Below are 24,830 nucleotides of genomic sequence, written 5' to 3' on the forward strand. Positions count from 1 at the left end.
GTGATTTCAGTTTTCCTGTAACTCTTAATTTTCACTTAACTAATTTATCACAGGTACATCCAATGTTCCAGTTGTCATTATTGTAGCAAGGAATTCTCATCTACCAACTGATGAAGGGTATGTCATTAACAGTCATGAATTAACATGTCACTGCTATCTACGTATACAGGCAAAGCGTAGAAAGCGTTATTATCTCTGCACAAATATCTTCCAACTCTGACAGCAGGACTACTTTAGTTAACGGAACTGTCCTACTTAGTTTCAATATCGAATTGGTAAAATATAATTATTAAATAACAATGTGATAATATGACACCTGTTGTAGTCTCAGAATGAGTCTGCCTTCACTCCTCGGTGTCAATTCTTCGACTTTACAAGGTATGTACAGTTCGTTCATATATGATCTGATTGTACTATGTTCTGTTTATATTTTGTAGTGGAAGTTTTTCTACTGATGGTATTACCCAACTTAATACAACTAATACTACATTTGTTCAGTGTAGATCTGAACATTTGACTAGTTTTGCTGTTTTAGTGGATGCAACAGGAGTAAGTGTTGATATTTACTAGTTCACAGTATATAGTAATCAATAAAATAGGATTTAAGTTAAGCACGTGTGACATGAATTTTGGAAAACCATTGATCTACGCACAGCACTACTTTTGTAATAAAATGCATTTAAAAACAATGGGTAAAAATGCAAGTTCCAGCATAAAATTATGCAAGTTTATATTGCCTCAGTGGCTGATGAATTAATGCTCCAATGGATAAACCCTGGACATCATCATGTTTGCCTGTTCATTGGGAGTTCAAAAATCTTTGTTTTATTTCCATACACAAAAGGGTTTCTGCATTACAGACATTTGTTTACATTGAGGTGACAAAGAATTTACTGACAATTGTTCTTCAGTGAATTTGCCTACCTTCTCAACACACAGAAGCATCTCTTAGGCAAAAACTATACCTTGGTGGATTCACAAATTCATGGCAACCACAATGAGCCAAGATTCCACTCTGTACACCATTGTATCAGTAAGCTATGATGGTTTATGTAATCACCTGTAGATTTTTTCTTGATGGCTTCTGTAGATATTGATTTACTGTATTTGCTCGTTCGGCTGTCTATTGCTGTATTTCCTTTACTGCTCAACTTATGAAGCTGAAACTTAGCCAGTCCATTCCTCTGTCCCTGTTGACAACAAAGAACAAGTAAAATGGATTTTGAAAAATGTGCAGATATCAACGGTTTCTAAAATTAGGTCACACAATGTAAGTGCTATTAAAACTAATACCAACCATCATGTCTTCTGTGTTTCCTTTGTCTTGAGCACTGATTTGTCATCATTATTATTTTTTTGCAAATTTTTAAATGTTAAATTTTTTTAGCATTGCTGTATCACCAAGAATATAATGGAATCGTCACAAAATGCTGTCATTAAAATTTTAAAATCATTATGAATATATTTTTCATGATGAAACAGGCCTTTACAGTAAAGTCTTAGTGTATCTAACATTCAATCTCATGGTATAACTAAGAAAGTCTTTACAGAAGCACCACCATTGCATTTTACATTGATTGCAAAACCAAATTTTGGTCTGCTATGCTCCTTGACCTCAGCTGAAAGGCTATCAATGCTAAGCAACATACTGTACAATCACCATAATTATTATTGCACTACAATAACAAACTTGTACAAGACATGTGTGTGTGTGTTTTTGTTCCAACAAATGTCTACTCTCTGTGCCATGCATTAATTTCCAATCTTTAATACTAACTGTTAACTTCTTTATGTACGGAAGTCATATTGAAGTACTGATTATCCGTATCAATGTTTTCCTAATAGGAACATACTGTGTACTGTGTGTCATGCCATTGACACAAGGTTATTTGAAACTTTTATGCTAATACAAGAGTGAACACTGATAGTAGTAATCAATAGAACAAAGCATGGTGACTCTAGGCTTCTTAGCAATTTATCATATGGATCATTTCCACCAGAGGCTCACTTAGGATCAGTAGCAAGATCAAGACATTCTCACAATTAGTCACCCCATTACAATGCCACATTTGATATCCTAATAAAAAGGCAGAAATGAAATATCAGGAGCCCATAAGCACCACAAGGCACTTGTGGCACTTATGGGCTCCTCATAATTATCATAAACTATGCTAGTCTAGTAGAGTATGTAGCTAGTAGCTGCCTAAAAATGACATAGTAACCCAAGCAATAAAAAGTAGAGCTGTGCAATAATATATCGAAAAATTATCAATATTGTGATAATTTTTCAATATCATTATCATATTGAATTCAATTTTGCAGATGTTGATTTTGATATTTTATTGATTAAGTAGATATATATTGAGAAATTTTTGATAAAGTTATAATACGTATTTTGGTCTGTGATTGTGCAATTTCGCTGGAAATGAAGGTCAGTTCTGTGCAATTTAGCCATTTTAAAAGCTTATCTACCAGTTTCCTAGGCTTGTTAGTAGTGTTATGTAATGATTTTAGTGAATCCATTGCATACAATTACAACTAATTATAACATACAATCACACTTTACTAACAATCAGCACCATACTAATTTTATAATTGTAGCTAATACTGTAATTCCCTTTTTTTACCCTGGGCAACCAGCTGTGCTGACTGCCCAGTAATCATAACTAAATAAACATTGTATTTATCATAAATATCATCCGCCCATGCAATTTATCTGCCCACGTCTTAATGTAAACATAAGTAAACAAATCTAGTAGAGTACATAGCTACTAGCTACAGTTGTAGCTGCCTAAAATGACTTAGTAATCCAAGCAGTAAAATGTAGTAGAACAAAAGACATTACAACATAGCTATGTGGGAAAATCCCTACTTTTTGCATTAAACAAAATGTCTTGTATCATGCCAATGTAGTTAGCTATTTTATAATTCCATCATTTCTTTTGTTTCACTATCTGTTTTTCATTTAGACCCCTTCATTATTTTAAAGTAGTAAATACTCTTAGTCTATCATAATTATAGTATGATAGTAACTGTATTATTAGGGATCATGAAAGTTTGCACTTTCTCGCAAAAAAAATACTGGCCAAAAACCAGCTACAATATTTTTATGGTGCTGGATAGGTATGACCAGGCCTAAAAGTACTTTTAGTATGACCTGAAATGTTACTACAAAATTTATTTTTTATTTAGTGGAATTTGCTACTGACTGACTAACTGACTTACTTACTGTATGTACTTACTTACTTACTGATGCCTTCAGAAAAGCGTAACTCAATAATGGTTGGGGCTACGAACTTGATTTTTTCATTGCTTGATGTTGCTTTTGGCCTGCCACAGTACATAATAATGCACACACCATGGACTTACTTTTGTCCCCTTTGAGTCCCATTTTTCTTCGTTGGCAGCTCCAAAATGTTGATTTGTGGTAGCGTGTGATCCAGTTGTAATGGGTGTATTGTCTGTAGTGACTGGATTGATTTCAGAAGTGCTTCTTGTACTGTCCTTCATGTAATGCGTGTAACAGACTGAACATAGCTGAGAAAGTATAATCGCCATTTAGTGCTTTTCAATGACTGACATGCATTCAGACAAAAACAATAAGTCTACAACCATACTTTCTTTTGATGTGGTATGCACTTTTCATGTTACAAAAACGTATTCTAACAAGTGCATGTGCTCCAGTTGGAAGAACAGCTCTGCCGACTACTGTGAGGGTAAATAAAAATATCAGATCGATCAATCAAAATCAAAATTTAGGAATGTAAGGTATAACAAGGATCATAGAAAAGAAAGTAGTGAAACAAGAGTGTATAGACCAAATTAGGGATTAAATGTCCACTAGTATATCTTCAAATGTGGGTGACTTCTCTTGTTTCACTTTATTTGATCTTTAATTGTACTTATAATTCCTAATTTTTCTTTGCACTTGTAGCTATGACATTAGCACATCATCATGACTTTCTGGCAAGCTTATGCCAACTTGTGCTATTTCTGAAAAATCAAGAGCCTAGCTTGTAGAATTGCAGCAAATTTACAGTGTATATTATGCTTTTTATGTAATTACCAATTCCCGTACATATTTCATTGATTATGTAAATTTATTCCAAAATCATCACCTGTTTAAAAATGAAATGATTTATGTATAATTATGCAGAGCAAATCTAAATCAATGTTGTTCATCTGATATTCCAGCATTGTGGTTTATAATGCATGCATACACTGATAGAAAACTTGTGAAAATTATCCTTGCTGATAATTCACTAAACTATGTATTCCTCTGTATAAAATTTTCCTTGCAGTGTAATTATTTTATTCATTATGTTGTGATTATACAGAATAGTCCTCAATCTGAAGCATTATCAATTGTCAGTTACATTGGATGCGCAATATCTATTGCTTGCCTACTATTTACCATCACCATGTTGATTGTTTTAAGGTATGTGTGTATATGCTCTTGTAATTTGTTGAGTATCATATTAATGTTTTTGTTTTGTAGAAAAAAAGTCTTCTCCAAGTCACAACATTTTGTGCACTTGAATCTTTGTTTTGCACTGCTGTTTGGACTGATACTTTTTGTTAGTGGTATTGAAGCTGCTAATGAATACAGAGTAAGAGCAAGGACATCTTGTATGCTGTGTGTTTTTTTCAATACATATGCACAACCATACATACAAAAATTGACTGTTTGCCATTGTTGTTGCTTCTCTTTATAGGCTAGTTGTCTGATTGTGGCTATCTTACTTCACTACTTCTTTATGGCTGCATTCAGCTGGATGCTTTGTGAAGGAATGCTGCTGTTTGTTACACTTCAGTTTGTATTTTACAAAGGATTTTTTAAAATGAAAAGATTCTACTTTGTGTTTGGTTGGAGTAAGTACATTGCAAGTTAATTTGTGAACAAATTAAGTTGCACATTTTCCCTCTTAGCATTACCTATTCCTATTGTTGCTGTATCAGCAGCTGTATCACATGAACAATATGGCATTAATGATGTGTAAGTGAATACTGTTACTATAATCAGTCGAAGTTTTATGGTATTTTTCTGCAGATGTTGGATATCAGAGAACAATGGTGCCATCTGGGGTTTCATAGGTCCTATGTTGTTAGTTATATTGGTAATATTAATGATAAGTACTCTATTGATTTATTAATGTATACATTTTACAGGCTAACTTCATATTTTTAGCTGTTACAATTTACAAAGTGTATCAAAGTAAACATAACAGAGTCAATGCTGAAGATATTACTAAAGTTGAAACAACAAAGTAAGGAAACATCTCTTTGAGTGTAATAAGCATATCTTACAATACTTGAATGGGGAAGTAGAATTTTAGGAAAACTGGTGGAAACGTGAACTACTAACAGAAATGCCTGATAAAAGTCACCATGCCAATATACAGGTTGGATTATTAGATCTCAGATTAGATAGCACAATTCTTCTTTGCAGCATTGTTAGATCCTTCCACTTTAAAGATTGAAATACTCTAATAGAGCAGTCACTTACAGTAAAATAATTATTCTAATAGAACTGTCAAGAATGTTTGTTAACTGTCCCACCAGGGACCTGCATTGAAAGCCTGTGAATTAATGGACTATAGCTGGCATAGGTTTGGTATATAGACTAGCTAAGTCATCAACACTGAAAGTTAGCTACTCCCTTAAAACCATGAACATAATATTATTGAAAAACTCAGCCATTGGACTTACAAAGCAGTGTGATAGACTGACAGTGCTTGAATATGTGACAGGATTTAGCAAAATAAACCATATGGGCACAAGAGCCAAAACTGAGGTAACGCCAGCATGAATTTGCTGCACTATCAGGCTTGCCAAAATATAGCAAAGCATGAACACACTACATATTATTACTGCATTGTACAATGTTATTATTTTTATTGTTTCTTGGCTGATTATTCACATTTCGTGGAAATAAGATCAATATATTTAAATACAGCAGTCACTTACTCTAATACAGCAGTCAGGAAAGACTGATCATACTCTAATAAAACAGCCAACTCTAAAGCATAATTTTGAGCATAATAGGCTGGATTTTTGAGCAGTGCTCAAAAAATACAATAGGCTATTTTCAAAGCCAAATTGGCTCAAGTCTAATATACTTGTCAGTGATAATGATGTTTATTCAGTATTATTTGTAGTATAGTGTGTGGGAAGATACAGTGTAAAAAGTTGTCACAATTGCTACAAATCAGTTGTGAACCGGCTAAAATTGATTGTGATGTATACATATGGCACCGACTTTAAGCCTTAAAGCTGGGCCACTAAAAGTGTATTGAAGTAGCCACAGGCATTATAAAGCTACGCTAATAAAGAGTAATCTTTCACTCTCATCTGCCATTTTTTACTAGTCCTACACATTTAAATAGGGTAGGTAAAAGCAGTGGACCTGGGGACCAAGGACAGGATGGGAACCGGCAAGGACTCAATTTTTTCTAAATATTGATGATATTTTATGACATTTATACACTTTTTATTAACTTTTATACTACCCTACTCTGCATGTCACAATTGTTCTCATTGACATAGCTAAAGCATGGTGCTGTAAACAAGTGCATTACAAAAGCACCTACAGTAAAATTTCTCTTATCCAGGCAGTCTGATACACTGCATGCTAATATGCTAAAGTGACTAACAAGTAATGTTGCCGGTTAGTGCTATGAGGTTTAGTGGACAGATGGGTAGTCACTACAGAGCATTCATGCTTGGGCTGTAAAAATGCATTATCATCTAGTAACCAAGTGGTAGTTATTATTAGTATAATAAGCAAGCCACCAAACAGGTAAACAGTGACCTTTTGGCTCTCTCCTTGTGCTTTCATCTAAACCGAACTTCATTATGGTCAATAGACCACAAGTCGCATGACTAATTTGGGCCGTCCAGACAATGGGGGTGTCTGACAATGGAGGTTCCCAGGTAGTAGAGATCTGGATAGGAGAGGTTTCACTGTACTCTGAAAAAGGCCTTGACTTTGATCTTTAGCTGGCAGCTGGTTAAACATTCATTCTTCACAACTACAACCACATAGGTGATGAATCTTGTGATGTGGCTTTAATCAAGTCTTTGTCCACAATTTTTAAGTTTTCAAAGGTACCGGTTTTGTGCTCCATGTTAAAGCATAGGGTCACCTCTTCAATGAAGCAGCTACTCTGCTGAAGTGAGTTGGTAAATCAAAGTTTCTATAATGAGCAACTTGCAATTGCTTGGAAGACAACATGATGGATTACTGTGAAGAGGTGCTTTTAATCTCATATTGGTATGCACTGTGACAGAAAAATGGTCTACCTACCTATGCAGTCATAACCTGCAGAGTTAGTTAAGCTAGTACAAGGTAAAGAATGTACAATATATAAACATCATTTAAAAAAACATAAATACAATGAAACCTCATTAATAGGGCCACCTATGGGACCCATAACAAGTGGTCTATTACTGAGGTGGCCCTATTACCGAAAACCTCATTAATGTGGCCATAAAAACAAAGTGGCCTTATTATCGAGGTTTTCAACAAACCAGCCACTGCCTAGCTGTAGCAGCAATATTATGTAGAGTTTATCACAGAGAAAGGTAGGAATGTACACTGTACCAATTATTCCAGGATTATGTGAGACGTAATGGTTAGAAAAGTATACTGCAAGAATAATGGGTACAACTTTCAGTAGTGAAAATATGCACTTAAGAGCAGCAACATTTGCAGTGATACCTTGATTGACTCCTCATTTGGCCTCATTACTGGGGGAACATTGTATTAGTTTTACCAGTTTGGTCCCGTAGTATGTGGCCACTGGTCTTAATAATGCGGTGGCCCTATTAATGAAAATTAATTACATGGACAATATGTTTGGACTTGTTGGACCTGACCACTATAGTGAGGTGGCCTCATACCGTATGGAGGGAAATTTTGGTGCCATTAAAATTTGGCGAATTTGGCGAATGACCATGAATTCGCCAAATTTTCCCCATCCAAATATTTTGGTGGTGAAGAAAATAGCAAACCAAGCCTCAAAGTAATCAATTTTCTACTCGACCAAGAGATAGTGGGCCAGTCATTTCACTAGAGCCAAGCCTGCCTCAACTACCCTAGCTAGTTACTGTACACGTGGTATTCTCAAACTTCATTCCCTGTTCATTCGAGGTCGCCTAGTTCGAGGTGCACCTCGAAATGGGTACGACAAGTAGCGAGTCCTACCATATTAAGTACGATATTCACTATTCCAGAGGGTGTAGATCTACTGTCTATATAGTATCACCTTTCAGTTGGTAGCTGACTCCAGGCGCCGAACCGCTGAGAGGCGTGGCACTCCGGTTCTCGCTTCAGGCACAGCGAATAATGATTTAATTAATTTAATAGGGCGTGCGCTTTGCTAACAATTTGCCAAATTTTGCTTCGCCAACAGTGATATTTTGCTTGATTTGCCAAATTTTCCCCCCTCCAAAGTTTCCTTCTGTACGGTACATTACTGAGGTGGCCACTAAGTGAGGTTTCACTGTATTAGTTAAATCCTGTAAAATTTAGGTTCCCCGGGTCCTTGGTCACTGGGTCCACTATTTTTACTTACCACATTTAAATGGGCAATAGCTACCAGGCATTAATACACTGCAGGCTCATTTACAAATGTAGCTAACAACCAAGACTGCAAGTTAACTTCTCCCAGTGCACAACAGTAGTGATAGCTTCATTTTCCCTTCCATGATATGCCTTTGATCAGTACACTTACTATACCACAATATGTGACCGACACTGACAAAATCAGTCTTATAGCCGGAAATACATATGTTTGCTTAGTATTGGTAATCTATAACAATTCTGTAAGCTTCAGGAAATTCTATATAAATTTCTACATAAGTGGTCAAATATTAAAATTATAGTTATCATGTCCACAAAAAATTATTGAATTTTAAACTTTGAAATTAGAACTAGTAATAGCATGGGTAGCAGTGAAATTTGGGATAACGATTGTTGTATTGGAAATGAGGATAAATTTCATGAGGCGAAGCCAAGTGAAATTTACCATTTCCAATACAACAAGAGTGGTATTTACCCCAAATTTCACTGCTACCCATGCTATTCCCAGTTAATACTCACTGCATATACGCATGCTGTGCATTAGCGTTGCTATGTACGCAATTTGTCACTATGTACTAAACATGCTTCAACACTAATTGGCGCTACATTGTTAACATAAATTCTAGCCAATGAAATTGCAATTACAACTTTTCACTGCTGTCAGTGAAATACGGGATAAATTTCACTGCTACTATTGAGATTTTTGTATGGGCAGTGAAACAGGTATGGTATTATGGTCAAAAGTTTACAGGTTATAAGATAGATTTTGTCAGACCAGGTCACATATAACCCACTCATTAGATTTGCAAGCACAACAACAGAGGGCCACACAATGCAAACCTTACATATATGTTTATTAGTATATAATAAAGCTATTGTAGAGCAATGCATTTCACAGGTTAGTTAAAATTCATAACATTTACCCAGCTCATACAATGCATTACACAATTGTATAGTAGAAACTTCAGCTACAGTGCATACAGTGTACATGTGTTATCGCATTGTGTAATTTGTGTTGTGTTTATTTCAGGACATTAATAAAGGCAGCTGTAGTTGTTATGCCTCTTCTTGGGGTCACATGGGTGTTTGGACTATTGGCAATTAATGAAAGTTCAGTGGTGTTTGCTTGGATATTTACAATACTAAATTCACTGCAGGTACAGAGTGTGAGCATATGTACACATAGGATTACTGTTGTGCATTTTTAGGGTTTCTTCGTCATGTTTTTCTATATATTAAGAAATGAGAAGGTACAGTTGTCTAATAATATGTATAGCACATTTGCAATAAATTTTCTATGTATGTACATGTGACTAGATTTAGGAAGCACATCAGTATAGTTTCAAGATTGGTTATCATACAGTACAATAGTACTGTATAATAGGGACATCAAAGGTGTGAGAGCAATCCGTGATATATAACCCAAAAACATGCCACGATTTTTCCTCACAACGACATGACAGTATTGGTAAGGTAAAAGCAAGCCCAAAAGTGTCTTCAGATCGACCCGAAACGTTTCCGTCAAGTTGCTACAGAATTTTAAAATATATATATTCAGCAGAATTTACTACTGCCTGCCTGCCTGCCTACCTACCTGATGCCTTCAGTCAAGCATAGCGGAGAACTGGCTACAGCTACTGCCCTAATTCTTTCGCAGAAACGTTTCTAGTTTGCTTAAGAAAAACCTTTGGTATATTGAATGCTTGCGCTATTGTCTTACCTTTTATCCTTCTTTACCATGGCATCAGTCAAGTTTCCACTGCTGAGTGTTAATAGACTACAATATGGCTTCCATACCAGTGTATATTGCATCAAACTATTCGAATACATGTGTACCATAAACCCACGCATATGTGACTTGCTGTTGATATTGATCAGAGAGAGCAACTCACGGTGAACTATATAGCAATGTGTAAGTCAATAAAATTTAATATAGTTTATTTAGTAACAATGTTAAACCGAGTCGGGTCGTCCAGGTCCTGCTTTACAGATTATTTGGGTCTGACCCCACGTGCTAAATTAAATGTGGACGTGTTACTACACGTCATAGCGTAGTTCTGCTTCTTTCGTGAGCCACATCCACTAAAGCAAATTACTGTCTAGACATATGGTAGCCACAATTATTGTCTGTAGGCATATGGTAGCCACGCCCATTCATCAGTCCATAGGTATGCACGAATCCATGTCCATTATTGTCTGCAGGCTTATGTAGAGCCACGCCCACTGATCAGTTGTTATTATATGAGTCATAATCTAGTATAATCGTGCTGTGATTAACTCTTTTAAAATATTGTGACTATATAGCTTTGTGAAAAGCATGCTATTTAGTGGTCACGAGCTTGCGAAAAAACTTCACACAAACAAGTATAACAAAAATTAGGAATTTTAAATTAGAGTAGGGACAGTGTATAGTGCTGCAATAAAAAAGTACTGAAACAAGCTGGATCGGAGTAGTATGTAATGTCCAAATACTGTAAAACAATAAGAAGTGAATATCCCTACTGTGCATTGAGTGTAGCACAGTAAGGATATTCACTTCTTATTGTTTTACAGTATTTAGACATTACCGATCCGGCCAGCTTATTCAGTACTTTTTTTTGCAGCACTATACACTGTCCCTACTCTAATTTAAAATTCCTAATTTTTTGTTATACTTGTATATTGGCCAATGGTATAAACATTTTACCTAAAGACCAATCAGTTGACTGGACCTGCCTGATGAGTATCCTAATGAGTGAGAATTGTATAAGCATCATGAGTTCTCACATTAAGGTGGAGTGGAACTAGGTTTCAAAACTGAATGAATGCAACGATTGTTAAAAGATAGTGAGAGGTTTTAGGGCTTTGCTGGCACTTTAATGACTAAAATGCAGTAGAATAATTCCAGAAAATGTTTGTTCAGCTGTGTACTAATACCTAGTGTTTACCAAGGCCAGAATTTATTTAAAACCTGCCATACCAGCGAGAGGTAACTTTCAGAACCACCCTCATACAATTTGAGGTTTACAAATCAATAGTCTGGTAGTGTGGCTGCTCAATGGAGGTTTTAGTTGCATTTTGCCATTTGTTGCACCTAGGGACCAGTTTGTTTTCCTTTTGTTTCCACCTATTTGTCGTTCCAACAATTCTTTTAGTTTTCACTTATTATGCTCCTTATTTTGCTCAAGAATTATAAATTTTGCTCAGCACTGATCTTTGTTAATTGAATATTTCCAGGTGCAAAGCTACAGTTTCGCCTTAAAGTGACTGTTCTATTAGAGTATCTTGATCAGCACTTACTCCTAACATATAAAGCAAGAAGCTAGCTAATATTGCTTAATATGTGTGACTGTTTTATTAGGGTATCTCGATTGTCACTTACTGTTCCTGTAACAATTAACTATACATTGTTGACATTTTAGCACGTCTGACTGTTCTATTAGAGTATCTTGATCTTTTGTGCAATTTTTATGTTCACTTCACAAAAATTGTACCTATTATGCCAGCATTTTGCTCATTGCTTTTACCCTCCCATAATGCCAAAACTTTTGTTGCCAAAATCGATGTGTCCCTAGTTGCATCCCAGTAGACAATTTACTCACAAACCACATGCTTTCGTTGCCTCTCTATAATTTTATATATCTTCTAAATACAGCCAGATTTATGCACATGCATTCATTCCAAGAAATTGTGTAAATAAGTAGACAATAAAGACAAAAGTTGCTGTGGCTAACAGTTAATTTTAAATCAATTGTAAATGTTGCAGAAAATTTTTAAGCTGTCTCTATGGCCCGCAATGAAGATTTGAATTTCAATATAGTTGTTGTTGCTAATACTTATTAGACTACAACAAGTTTCATGCTGAAATTTGATTAGCTGAGAATGTGGTTTCTAAAATCCATAGTGCCACGCTCTGTGGTGATACAATTATATTCTTGTATTATCGGCAACCCATGGGCATATAAATGGATAGTAACAACCATACCAAATTAGAGGGAGGTGTAATGGGCTTGGTTGTACTAATCAATGCTACATTTCTTGTTTACAGGCAGCTGTTAAGACACAACAATGAGTTGTAGTTAAATTAGTTATACTTCGAAATGTAACATGGCAAGCACACGCCTGTAACATTGGCGACACATGTAACACACATCTCTAAAGATAGCCACTTTCATATAATTTATGAATAATTCTTACTATGTATGTACTTCGTGTTCACCAAAGGAAACATCTATGCACAATGAAAAATGCTACAACTCATCCAGTTGGAGCCTATGTAAACTGCACATTTATCTTTTCCTGTTTGCAAAAAAAATGTTCTTAGAAAGTGGTACACATAAAATACTTTGATCTTAGGGAGATAACGAGATCTTTAAAATCCACTGAAAGACCTGCTAGTGCATTCTTAAAATCTGGTAGCAGATTCTTAAAAACTTAATGGTTTAAAATCTGTCAGCAGAAAGACCTTAGGCATTGTAAATCTCACTTTTGATCATTGATTTGCTATGCTCTCACAAGGCCAATAGCCTGCAACATTTTAGTTACATTTATCATAATGAACAGAGAACTCCAGTAATATTACAAAATATTTCTGTTTAGTGCCAATCTGTTTATTTCTTTTTTTTACTATATACTATTAAACAATATCACACAAAACAAATGAAATAAAAATATAAAACAAACATTGTAACAGTTACTGTTTAAAAGCTGGCGGTCTGGTCTCAGCCTGCACAAGATCGATCGGTGCTGTTCCAAATGAATGACCAAAGCTACCATTTGAGGATCTAGATCTCCTTGAACACCTAATTGCTACATTAGAGGTAAAAAGGGCAGATAGCAATGTACCCATCCCATCATTACAGCTGCATAATTTGTATCCCACTTATCTTATAGTAGGGAGCCAAAAATGTGCTTGTAAAAACTGTTGCATCATTAGCCATTCCTCCTGTGGTGGAGAAAAGATAATTTGTTCAATTTCATGAATGTGAGCTTCACGTGAATGCTTCTTAGCTTTCTGTAAATGACCCTGGAATTGGTGGTACAATTACACGGAGCATGTGAAAAAAGGTTTCTAGATTGTTTTTAAGCATGTATTTCATCTTTAACTAAATGGACCTTACCAAAGACCTATATAGATGGGTAAGCTTCCTTTAACCCTCATAGCTATTTATTGTATGTGACAGATGCAAACATTTTAAAGAATTTTTTATAACATACACTCCAATACTTACTGTATTGTTGTGCTTTTCTTACAGTTCATAAAGGCTATTAAAGTATACAGCCAAAAACGTCCTTGGGAATCTCAGACTGGCACTGGTACTGGTACCCGGTCTACTCATGTAAGTGCTCCTCATTATGTAAACTTTATAGCAATGTAATTATTTTTAGATACCAGTGTAAAACACTTTAAATAATTATGTACAGTACACATGTTTTTTGATTTTCCTATAGGATAAAACATATAGAGGGAGAGAGAGAACTTTTTCAAGTACTGGTATGTTTATTGTTATTGTCATCATTTGTGTATATCATATAGTATGGTAGTACTGTATATTAGTAATCATGAAGGTTTGCACCTTCTCACAACAAAAAAATACTGACAGCTTCACAATACCTTCATGGTACCTTGGCAGCATTGGTTAAGTATAACCAAGCCCAAAAATACCTTCAGTATGACCTGAAATTCTTCCAATAAGTTACTACATTTAAATATATATATATATTTACTACTGTCTGACTGCTTACCTGACTGATGCATTCAGACAAGTGTAACTCAATAACAGCTAAAGCTACTAGCTTGACTATTTCACTATTCAATGTTACTTCAGCTCAACAACAGTTGCCTTTTGTCATACCACAGTACATACAATGCACGCTTCATGGACTTACCTGTGTCCTGCTTTGTGTCCCGTTTATCTATGCTGACAATACAAGATGTGAATTTGTGGTAATGCTGCATGATGGCTTCCCTCAATTTGTAATGGAATTTGTCCAAATTTTCCATTGTGATTGGATTGTGTTTATGGTTGTGTGACATTCACACAAAGTATGTTTTATTGTCATAAAAAGGTAAATAAAACACACTTCGATTGAAAATATAACACACTTTGACACATTATGGAAAATAAAGCACACTTTTCCCTTTGAACTTAGATGGCATCATACATCAATTGGTACCTATTGCATACACAGTATACAGCATCTCATTATTTTATCTTATAATTCTAGGAACAGGTGAAAACATTGATGAACGTACCAAAACTAGAGCAGTTGCCCAGTACAACGAAGTCATCTGCAATGAATACATGAGTCCATCAAGTGTTTTCAGCCCATCAGAAATTGAACCACCTAATAACATCTGTAAGTGCTGTACCATGGAGGAATACATTCAGTAATCACAATGTTTATTTGTAGTTAATACCACTGGTGTTGTTGAGGATTATGACTTTAATGAACTTGATGAAATACAGTGTACGTCTCCAGTACATACAAGAAGAGATTCGATGTTGGATGCCATATCACCAACACAGTATTTAAGATCACAAAATTCAGCTGTTGTACTGCATGTTAATATAAATGCTTTAGATGACACTGAAGTTTAATTCACAAAATGTGTGTAGTAGATTTATTATTTTATTATATTTGTGTGTATTTTAAGGATTTCTGACGTTACATAATTAACCATTTCTTCTACATTATTACTGGTTATTATCACTGCATTTATTGTTAGTATTACATAAATGATTATTAAACTATTATTGTTCCCTTCGTCATGGATACAAAAGCTTTGTAGCTGCTTTGTATTGGATCTGATCTAACCTGTCATTTTATCAGCTGATTAATTAGATATTATTGGCTGTCATTTGTGTATTTCTTACAAGAAAATGCTTAAAAATACAGCACACTATAGTGTGAAGTGCGTATATATGTATATGCATGTTATGCCACCATAATAGGCTAGAGTGCTATGCCAGCATAATGCAAGGGAAGATTGTGTGTGGTGCATGGGGCGAAAATTATACTATGTGCTAGTTAGAAGGATAGTATATAGAAGCTACCACTGCTTGAAGGTTCTTAGTTTACTAATTTGTTAAGATGCCTTACTGTAGTTATACTGATAGTAAAGTGTCAGTAAACTTAAGTATATGGAACATAATTATTTTACTAAGTTTTAAACTCTCAGTAAAACATCAGTGATGCGGGTTTACTGAAAAACTACTAAAATAACAAACAATTAACTGTTCCATATACTGGGGATATACCACTGTAGTAAACTAAGATACTTCAAGCAGTGTACAGTACAGGTGCAGTTACATCTAAAGCATGCATGAAAAGAGCTAATCTCTTCTAGGAATCAACAAGATGGAATCAAATATTTATTTCAGGGGTAAAGCTGTTAAACATCAACTACTCTAATAGAACAGTCAACTACCCTAATAGAGAATGCATCCATCATTAAAATTCTTTGAACTATTAAGAACAAAGACCTACTCTCTAGCCTCTTGAGTTTCAACTTCGAATTTGTATATGCAGTGCCATTATATTCATATGAAAGCTAGTCGTATACCACTGCTAGAAAATAATGGCACTTGGTTAAAGTGGCTCACAATGCTTATTTAATGAGATTTAGTCAAAATTATTGCAAATTGCATCTCAGAATAGTTGGAAACTAAATTTGCAGATTTTTCTTGTAGGGGATTCCCCCAGACCCCTTTGATAAAGCATGCTAAGTGTGCTTCTCAGACTGCACTACTAGTTGTATCAACCAGTTGCCACATTTTATAGCCACCACTAGGGATGCGGCGATTATGCTGGCATAATTTTGGGCATAATAGGTATGTGTGGAAATCAGGAATTATGCTAGCATTTTGAGGTGATTATAAAGCTTTAACAGTAGGAAAATCTGCAGATTGCACAATTCCGTTAAAAAAGATCGAGATACTCTAATAGAGCAGTCAGAAACTCTAATAGAACAGTCATTGAATATTATTTACTCTAATAAAGCAGTCATATTGAAATGAAATTCTCTAATACAGCAACCAGCTAAAGAATTTAAGACTATTTGAAGCTTAACCATCAATGAAAATGGTCTGATACAGCAATAAACTGGCATTATTAGCCAATTATGGTGGCATAATTTTGAAAATAATGGGCAATTCTCAAAAGCATAATAGGTGATTTTTTGAGCACTGCTCAAAAGCATAATGCTCAATTTTTGGAGCACAATAGCCTCATGCCTAGCCACCACTATAGATGTCGCTAGCCCCCACTCCATTTGGGAAATCCTAGATCTGCCACTGTAATGCTAGCTAGCATGTTTGGTGGATAATTTCAAACTATGAAAGTATAATAATGAAACTTAAGTCCTTGAAAAATTGATCAATACTCCTTAATAGAGCAATCAGTGGAAAATATAGCTCCTTAGATCAATACTCTGTAATAGAAGTCATTTTGTAGTGAAATACTCTAATAAAGCATTCACTGATTTAAATTAGGCCTGCATCAAATACGCCAGCATATGCATAAAAGGCTGAAGTGGAAATTCTGGACACATTTGGTGGCACTATACTTAAGCTTCTTTACACTCTTTCCATCATATATATCACAAATTCACAATCTCCAATTTAACTATGCATGGGGCCATAGGCCCCCAGTCAGGTGTGATATTCTAATAGAACAGTCACAAGTTACACTGTAGCTAGCTGTGCTACAACAAAAAACTAAACAAACTATATAGTATCTTTAAAAATTGTTAATTAAAAAATGAAGTGTATGTAGGGATCTATATATATATGCAATAAAAAGTAGTGAAACAATTAATAGGTATTACAGTATAGGTTTGTTGAAAAGTCCCCACTTTGGCATTAAACAAAATGATTGTTATAGCTAATATGACAAAGTAGGGACGTTTCCACCGAGCTATGCTGTAATACCATCATTCATCTCTTGTTTCACTACTTTTGCATAGATCCTTACTTCATTTTTATTAACAATTTAAAAAAATTACTATGTAACAAACTAACCCTCTAGTGCTGTAGTAGCACTCTTGTGAAGTCTACCTAGACTACAACTCATTCTATATAGCTATTGTAGACACATGTAGCATTGATTAGTATAAACAAGCCCATTACACCCATGTTCTGACTACAGCTGTTGCTATCCATTTAAATCTCAATGTTATATGTATGTGCATAATTTTGATATATTGCCTCAAAGTCTAGGACATGAGTGTGGTACTATAAAATTCAGACATTACATATTCAACCAATCAAATTTCAGCATTAAACTTGTGAAGTCCAATACTTGATGGATACTCTCCTAAATCATACTAAAATACTGTATTCTGACAAAGAAATCAGTAATGCTGCACTTCATGGATGATTAACCACCAGTCAACTTGTGACTGGGCCTGCAAAAATAGGGCATGTGGGCACAAGCTACACCCCATCACTCTACAGGTCATATCTCAGTACTGGAATAGTATATTTGCATTCTGTAACTTGCATCATGATGCCAATTAAATGCTTATTAAGAGCTGAAAATTGTAATGCCATAGCATAATGGTACAAGACGTTATGGGTGATGAAAGTGTGAAAAAGTAGGCAAAAATCATGTGCCCACATGTCCTATTATCGCAGGCCCGGTCATATATATTAATTGTCAAGTTGATGATACCTGGAGGAAGGCTATAGCTAAGTGAAGATGGTGACACAAGATGACATCAGTCCATGCTTATGCCTCCCTGCTATGTTTGTATCATAGTACGTAACTGATATATTATAAAGCTGTAACTATTATTACGTTTGTTCCAAATCATGTAAAATGGAATAGTCTAAATGTAGTAATGTAAAAGGAAATTGGGAGAATGTTTAGACAATGAAGTAATACCCATAATCATAATAGTATCACCACATTTCCAAAATACTTTCTGGTTAGTTTTAATATTGGAGGCAATTCTTTCTTCATATGACTTGCGAAGAGACCTTGTCAAACTATGCAGCTCATTTCTGGCTTTGATATATTATAGTGAATAGTTGGTCTTTGTGCCAGACAGCTTATACTGTTTCCAAAGCTTACATTTTTTCTTCTTCATACGAAATGCTTCACGCGTCATATAAATGTTTTTCCTCTTCAATTTAGGTACATGGCAGGGTATACACTCCTTAAGAATTGACTCATAATGAAAGGCAAATATATCCCATGCTTGATGAATGTCTAAAGAACTTAATATATCATCCCAGTCAATAGCCTCCAGCAAAGTCCGCATCCTGTCAAAATTGGCTTGGTGAAGGTTGTACCTTGGCTTGTTATCATGGATGTACTTACCATAACATGTTAAAGCAAATTTGAGACAAACATGATCACTCAAACCAAGACCAGGGAGATGCTGTATATCAGATATCATTCCTTCTTCATTAGTGAAAACAAGATCAAGTTAACTGGAAGAGGAGCTACGATGTCGTGTTGTAATCACTATGCCTACAAGTGGTTTGATTAGCCTCACTTCTTTGACTTTCAAGCCTTCTTTTCCTAGCTCATCATGCACCAGCCACTTCATAGAGCATGGAACAAAGTAGCCACAACTGATAGTGGGGAGGTGGATGAAGTTGTGCAGATTGAACTTGAGTCTGGAACAGTCGTCCATGCATGGAAACTTTAATTACGTACTTCAATATTAATGATCTGGTTGTGCAGCATATTGCAGAAATAGAACTTCAGCAGGCCTTACAAATAAATGGAGAAGTATGTTAAAGATAGCAGAAAAGTACAGAACAAACAATTGTAAAAATTAACTTTGTGACAGAGCTCAGATCCAGAGGAAAGGAACTTGAAAGTATCATAATAGCTCTTGACCCCAGAGGAAAGGAATTAGAGAGACTGAGTATTGCTGTATAGCAATACTCAGTTCAGTACTCAATTCTTGCCTTGCTGTTACCTGGTGATGTGGTGTCAGCTGATAGAGGTTTTACTCCTGTGTGGAAGAACGGCTATCTTTAGCTGAGAACAGGAGGTTAATAAATAATCAATCAATTTAACATTTATTTTACGAACTTGTTGGCATTCATCAAGCTAAGGCAAAGCTGCCAGAATTTACAAAGGGAAAGACACAACTATCTGCAAAAAAAGTGCAAGACTCAAGGACTTAGCTGTTGTGGGAATTCATGTAGAGAGGCTTATTGGTGTGATCAAGCAAAAAGTATTCTATATATTTTAGAGGGAACTTTTCCAATCAAGACACACGGTAGTGTGTCGTGCGGCCCAAGAAGCCGGCGCGTAACACCCGTGAGTATATTGACAGGAAGAAAGAAAACGCAATTTTCGCACCTCCGTAGCTCTGTGCTGCCTTGATGAAACAAGACGATTTTTGCTGTGGACACTCCCTCCACCTTCAGCACTCCACATTCCTAATTTGAGCGAAATCGCTTCAAGCATTCCCGAGATATGCTACTTCAAAAATTGGCTTAGTTTCTTGGTTTTTTTCTTCTTATTAAGTTATTTTTCTTCCTCTTTTCGCACACTTACAAAAATTGCTATAAAACGTGAACGCAATATCCGATTGCCTTGAAATTTTGCACACTGAAGGGGGTATAAAGGCGCATATCTGTACCAACTTTAGCTAGAATACGATAAACAGGAAAAGCGTTATGAGCGATTATGCAAGAAAAATAACACCAATATGTTGTCACGCCTACAGGGTAAACCGCGTATGGGAAGAAGCTGAAAATCGGTGGGTGAATAGGTTAACTATTGAACCTCAAACCTTTTGTGGTTTGAAAGAAATCGAGCTAAAAACCAGGAAGATACAACGAAAAAACCAACAGTGTGTAACAATTACGCAATCGAGATTAGCTAATAAAAACCTACTACTTGCCACGCCTACCAGATAAACCGCTTGGGGTAATGCTTTGAAAATCGCTGTATAGATGGAGTAATCATCTTAGAAAGGCTCTTCAATAGTGTAGAAGAATCAGACTTAAAGCCACGGAGTTATAACACGAAATCCAATTTGGTGCAGCAAGTACGAGATCGAGATACTCTAATAGAGCAGTCATCCTAATAGAGCAGTCACCCTGAAGAGAATTCAAGAGATCAGCTAGAAACAAGTAACCTGTATAGAGATCAGCTAGAAACAAGTCAGCCTGCAGAGAGATCAGCTACAAAACAATTCACCCTGTAGAGAGATCAGCTAGAAAAAGTTACCTTATAGGGAGTTCATGCAACTATGGAAAGAGATAGTTCAGCTAGAAGAAATCACTTTGTAGAGTTCAGCTACAAAGAAGCTACCATGTAGAGAGTTCAGCTACAAATAAATCGCCCTGTAGAGAGATCAATAGAAGAAATTACCTTGTAGAGAGTTCAGCTACAAAGAAACCATCATGTAGAGAGTTCAGCTGCAAACAAATCACCTGTAGAGAGTTCAGCTACAAACAAATCTCCCTGTAGAGAGATCAGCTAGAAGAAGTTTCCTTTTAGAGAGTTCAGCTACAAAGAAACCATCATGTAGAGAGTTCAGCTGCAAACAAATCACCTGTAGAGAGTTCAGCTACAAAGAAATCTCCCTGTAGAGAGATCAGCTAGAAGAAGTTTCCATTTAGAGAGTTCAGCTACAAACAAATCACCCTGTAGAAAGACCAGCTAGAAGAAGTTACCTTGTGGAGAGTTTAGCTACTTAGAAAACATCATGTAGAGAGTTCAGCTGCAAACAAATCACCTGTAGAGAGTTCAGCTACAAAGAAACTATCATGTAGAGGGCTCAGCTGCAAACAAATCACTTGTAGAGAGTTCAGCTACAAACAAATCTCCCTGTAGAGAGATCAGCTAGAAGAAGTTTCCTTGTAGAGAGTTCAGCTACAAAGAAACCATCATGTAGAGAGTTCAGCTGCAAACAAATCACCTATAGAGAGTACAGCTACAAACAAATCTCCCTGTAGAGAGATCAGCTAGAAGAAGTTTCCATTTAGAGAGTTCAGCTACAAACAAATCTCCCTTTAGAAAGATCAGCTAGAAGAAGTCACCTTGTAGAGAGTTCAGCTACAAAGAAACCACCATGTAGAGAGTACAGCTACAAACAAATCTCCCTGTAGAGAGATCAGCTAGAAGAAGTTTCCATTTAGAGAGTTCAGCTACAAACAAATCTCCCGGTAGAAAGATCAGCTAGAAGAAGTCACCTTATAGAGAGTTCAGCTACAAAGAACCATCATGTAGAGAGTTCAGCTGCAAACAAATCACCTGTAGAGAGTTCAGCTGCAAACAAATCACCTGTAGAGAGTTCAGCTACAAAGAAACCATCATGTAGAGAGTTCAGCTGCAAACAAATCACCTGTAGAGAGTTCAGCTACAAACAAATCTCCCTGTAGAAAGATCAGCTAGAAGAAGTCACTTTATAGAGAGTTCAGCTACAAAGAACCATCATGTAGAGAGTTCAACTGCAAACAAATCACCTATAGAGAGTTCAGCTACAAAGAAATCTCCCCGTAGAGAGATCAGCTAGAAGAAGTTACCTTATGGAGAGTTCAGCTACAAAGAAACCATCATGTAGAGAGTTCAGCTGCAAACAAATCACCTGTAGAGAGATCAGCTAGAAAAAATTACCTTGTAGAGAGTTCAACTACAATGAAACCACCATGTAGAGAGTTCAGCTGCAAAGAAATCCCCCTGTAGAAAATTCAGCCACAAACAAATTGCTCTGTAGAAAGATCAGTTAGAAGAAGTTACCTTGTAGAGAGTTCAGCTACAAAGAAACCATTCTGTACAGAGCTCAGCTGCAAACAAATCACCTGCACAGAATTCAGCTACAAACAAATCACCCTGTATAGAGATCAGCTAGAAGAAGTTACCTCGTAGATAGTTCAGCTACAAACAAATCACCCTGTAGAGAGATCAGCTAGAAGAAGTTACCTTGTATATCGTTCAGCTACAAACAATTCACCCTGTAGAGAGAGCAGCTAGAAGAAGTCACCTTGTAGAGTGTTCAGTTACAAAGTAACCACCATGGAGAGTTCTGTAATAAATAAATGTATTATTTAAATATAATTTGTACATTTACTGATAAAATCAGAAAGTACGTTTGTTTCATCTTTTCTTCTTCCTGTAGTAAAGAAAAAAAGACAGGTTAAAAAAGTCCCAAAGCTGGTCGTAGGCCGGCTTTGGGGTATACAAATACAAAAAGAAATGAAATCTAATCCAAAACAGCCAAGCTGTAAAAAAACAGTGCGGCCCTCAAAAAGGCTATGGTGAAAAAAGATATGAAATCCAAGGTGGCGGCCAAGAAATGGCTGTGATGGTAGGTTAATGGTAAAAATTTTAATAACGACAATTCAGGTGAATTTTTGTGCTGCTTGGTCTTGGCACAAAAATTCACCTGAATTGTCGTTATTAAAATTTTTACCATTAACCTACCATCACAGCCATTTCTTGGCTGCCACCTTGGATTTCATATCTTTTTTCACCATAGCCTTTTTGAGGGCCGCACTGTTTTTTTACAGCTTGGCTGTTTTGGATTAGATACACTTTATCAAGGCCGGCGGGGTAGAAGTCAGTGTTGCAGCTAAGTTGATGACAATATACATACTTTGCATTAGTTAACCTATGTGAACCCCATGTACCTAGTAATTAAGTGCTACATTTGTATACAATAATAAATTATTGTCATATACACTACACGTTAAACGATACATTATATAGGAAATGTATATACAATTGCAGTTAAAACATGATAACTATTGGCACACAGACTCTTTACAGAACCATTTTCCAGTAATCCACTAAGGGCTTGTAAATGCCCTTTGTGGATCACCTCCATTGATCATATGATAAATTGATATGGGAGTACTGTACTTCACAGTTGGTAGCAAAGATGCTTGATTTATGTAAGAGTTCAAGTAAGGATACATGGTGCACCAACTTTCTGTAAGTCTTCTCCTTTGCTTCTTAGGTAAGGGCTTGGGCATGCATATTCACTAAGTTCCAGAGAGGTGTGACAGTGCTTCATGTGTGCATGAGCTCTATGGAAAAAACACACATCATTGTAAACTAATGACTGCATACAGTTAATAAAATAGCCATAGCCAAGCTCCCCAGCACACACGTGGTTCCAGGTGTGAGACAGTGTTTTTTTTTTCAGATAAAACTGACTGCAGAGGGTGGTGCATAAATCCACAGATGCATTCTATCCTAGAAAGCACAGGAGGGCGGAGACGAGTGTTGCACTAGCTCGAGAGAGGGCTCTGAGTCTCTGACTCTTTGTACTCAGACTGAACATCGTTTAAAATAGCTCTTAACCACGTACATATCTAGTGTTAGTTAGACAAAACGGAGACACAAACTTACTGCATCACAGTAGTTCCACAGTGATTTTTTCGCCTTCATCCCTTAGCCAGTTCAATGCGTCCAAAATGGCTACTGTTTTTCGCGTACAATATATGCACTACGTAATCCTCCATGTTATTAGGGTTTCCAGTTTTTTCCACCGTGAAAAGTCGAAGTCACCATTTCTTAGTAATCAGGACCGCCCACAGGGGAGGGGCAACTGGGGCAGCTTTTCCCCGGGCCCCAGTCTGATAGGGGCCCCAGGAGGCCCCGAGCCACGAAGGGCCCCTTGAATACCTGTTAAAAGATTGATATACTCTAATAGAACAGTCAGATCTAGATACTTTAATAGAGCAGTCAGAGTATTCTTCCGAGGAGCAGTGTAGCAAGCTTATAAATAAGGAGATATGGTAGATGAGGGCTAGCTATTGTCATTGTCAGCATGTAGTGACCTTTTTTTTTTTGGTCTTCAACTTACATCTTGGGTGAAGTTGTGATTCAGAATGGGAAACCTCCTTGCCCCTGGGGCCCCATTTTAACTCTTTGCCCTGGGTCCCTTAATTTCTCTGGGCGGCCCTGTTAGTAATCACTGTGCAAGATTGTTGATAAACAAAAGATAAGTACGAATTCACGAAAAAAACCGGGAGTAAAATTCATAGCTACACAACGAGGCCCAATATTTAGTCGTAAAGTGACGAAATATAGTCACGTGCGTTCTTTGTTTACATGACAATGAACGAGCTGCAGTAAGCCTGCCAAACCAGCGGTACGTCATATAGCCTCTTAGGTAGGGTCCGCAATCCGAAAAATCAACTTCTACAAATCAATCCCCCTACCATTGTGGGATGTTCATTGGGTGGGGTCTATTCTACGGAACGGAACGGAATGATGGACTAAACTACGGAACGGAATGCTTTCTCAAATTGAAGCTTGCAGCTTACTATTGCTGTACAAGTTA

General features: G+C 36.3%; 1 protein-coding gene across 1 annotated transcript in view; it reads left to right on the forward strand.

The window, feature by feature from the left end:
* Positions 1-15,315, forward strand: part of LOC136254617 (titin-like) — a 170,671-nt gene extending 155,356 nt beyond the window's left edge. Inside the window, exons 70-85 of the mRNA XM_066047361.1 lie at positions 54-117; positions 170-275; positions 326-378; positions 438-549; positions 4,338-4,438; positions 4,499-4,610; positions 4,716-4,872; positions 4,930-4,996; positions 5,051-5,117; positions 5,170-5,267; positions 9,615-9,741; positions 9,793-9,834; positions 13,819-13,902; positions 14,015-14,057; positions 14,792-14,923; positions 14,978-15,315. Coding sequence (XP_065903433.1) covers positions 54-117; positions 170-275; positions 326-378; positions 438-549; positions 4,338-4,438; positions 4,499-4,610; positions 4,716-4,872; positions 4,930-4,996; positions 5,051-5,117; positions 5,170-5,267; positions 9,615-9,741; positions 9,793-9,834; positions 13,819-13,902; positions 14,015-14,057; positions 14,792-14,923; positions 14,978-15,165 — 1,553 coding nt within the window. The 3' untranslated portion in view covers positions 15,166-15,315. The remainder of the gene's footprint in view (positions 1-53; positions 118-169; positions 276-325; positions 379-437; positions 550-4,337; positions 4,439-4,498; positions 4,611-4,715; positions 4,873-4,929; positions 4,997-5,050; positions 5,118-5,169; positions 5,268-9,614; positions 9,742-9,792; positions 9,835-13,818; positions 13,903-14,014; positions 14,058-14,791; positions 14,924-14,977) is intronic.
* The last annotated feature ends 9,515 nt before the right edge of the window (positions 15,316-24,830 follow it).

Source organism: Dysidea avara, chromosome 4, assembly GCF_963678975.1.
Source record: "Dysidea avara chromosome 4, odDysAvar1.4, whole genome shotgun sequence".
NCBI classification, from domain to species: Eukaryota; Metazoa; Porifera; class Demospongiae; order Dictyoceratida; family Dysideidae; genus Dysidea; species Dysidea avara.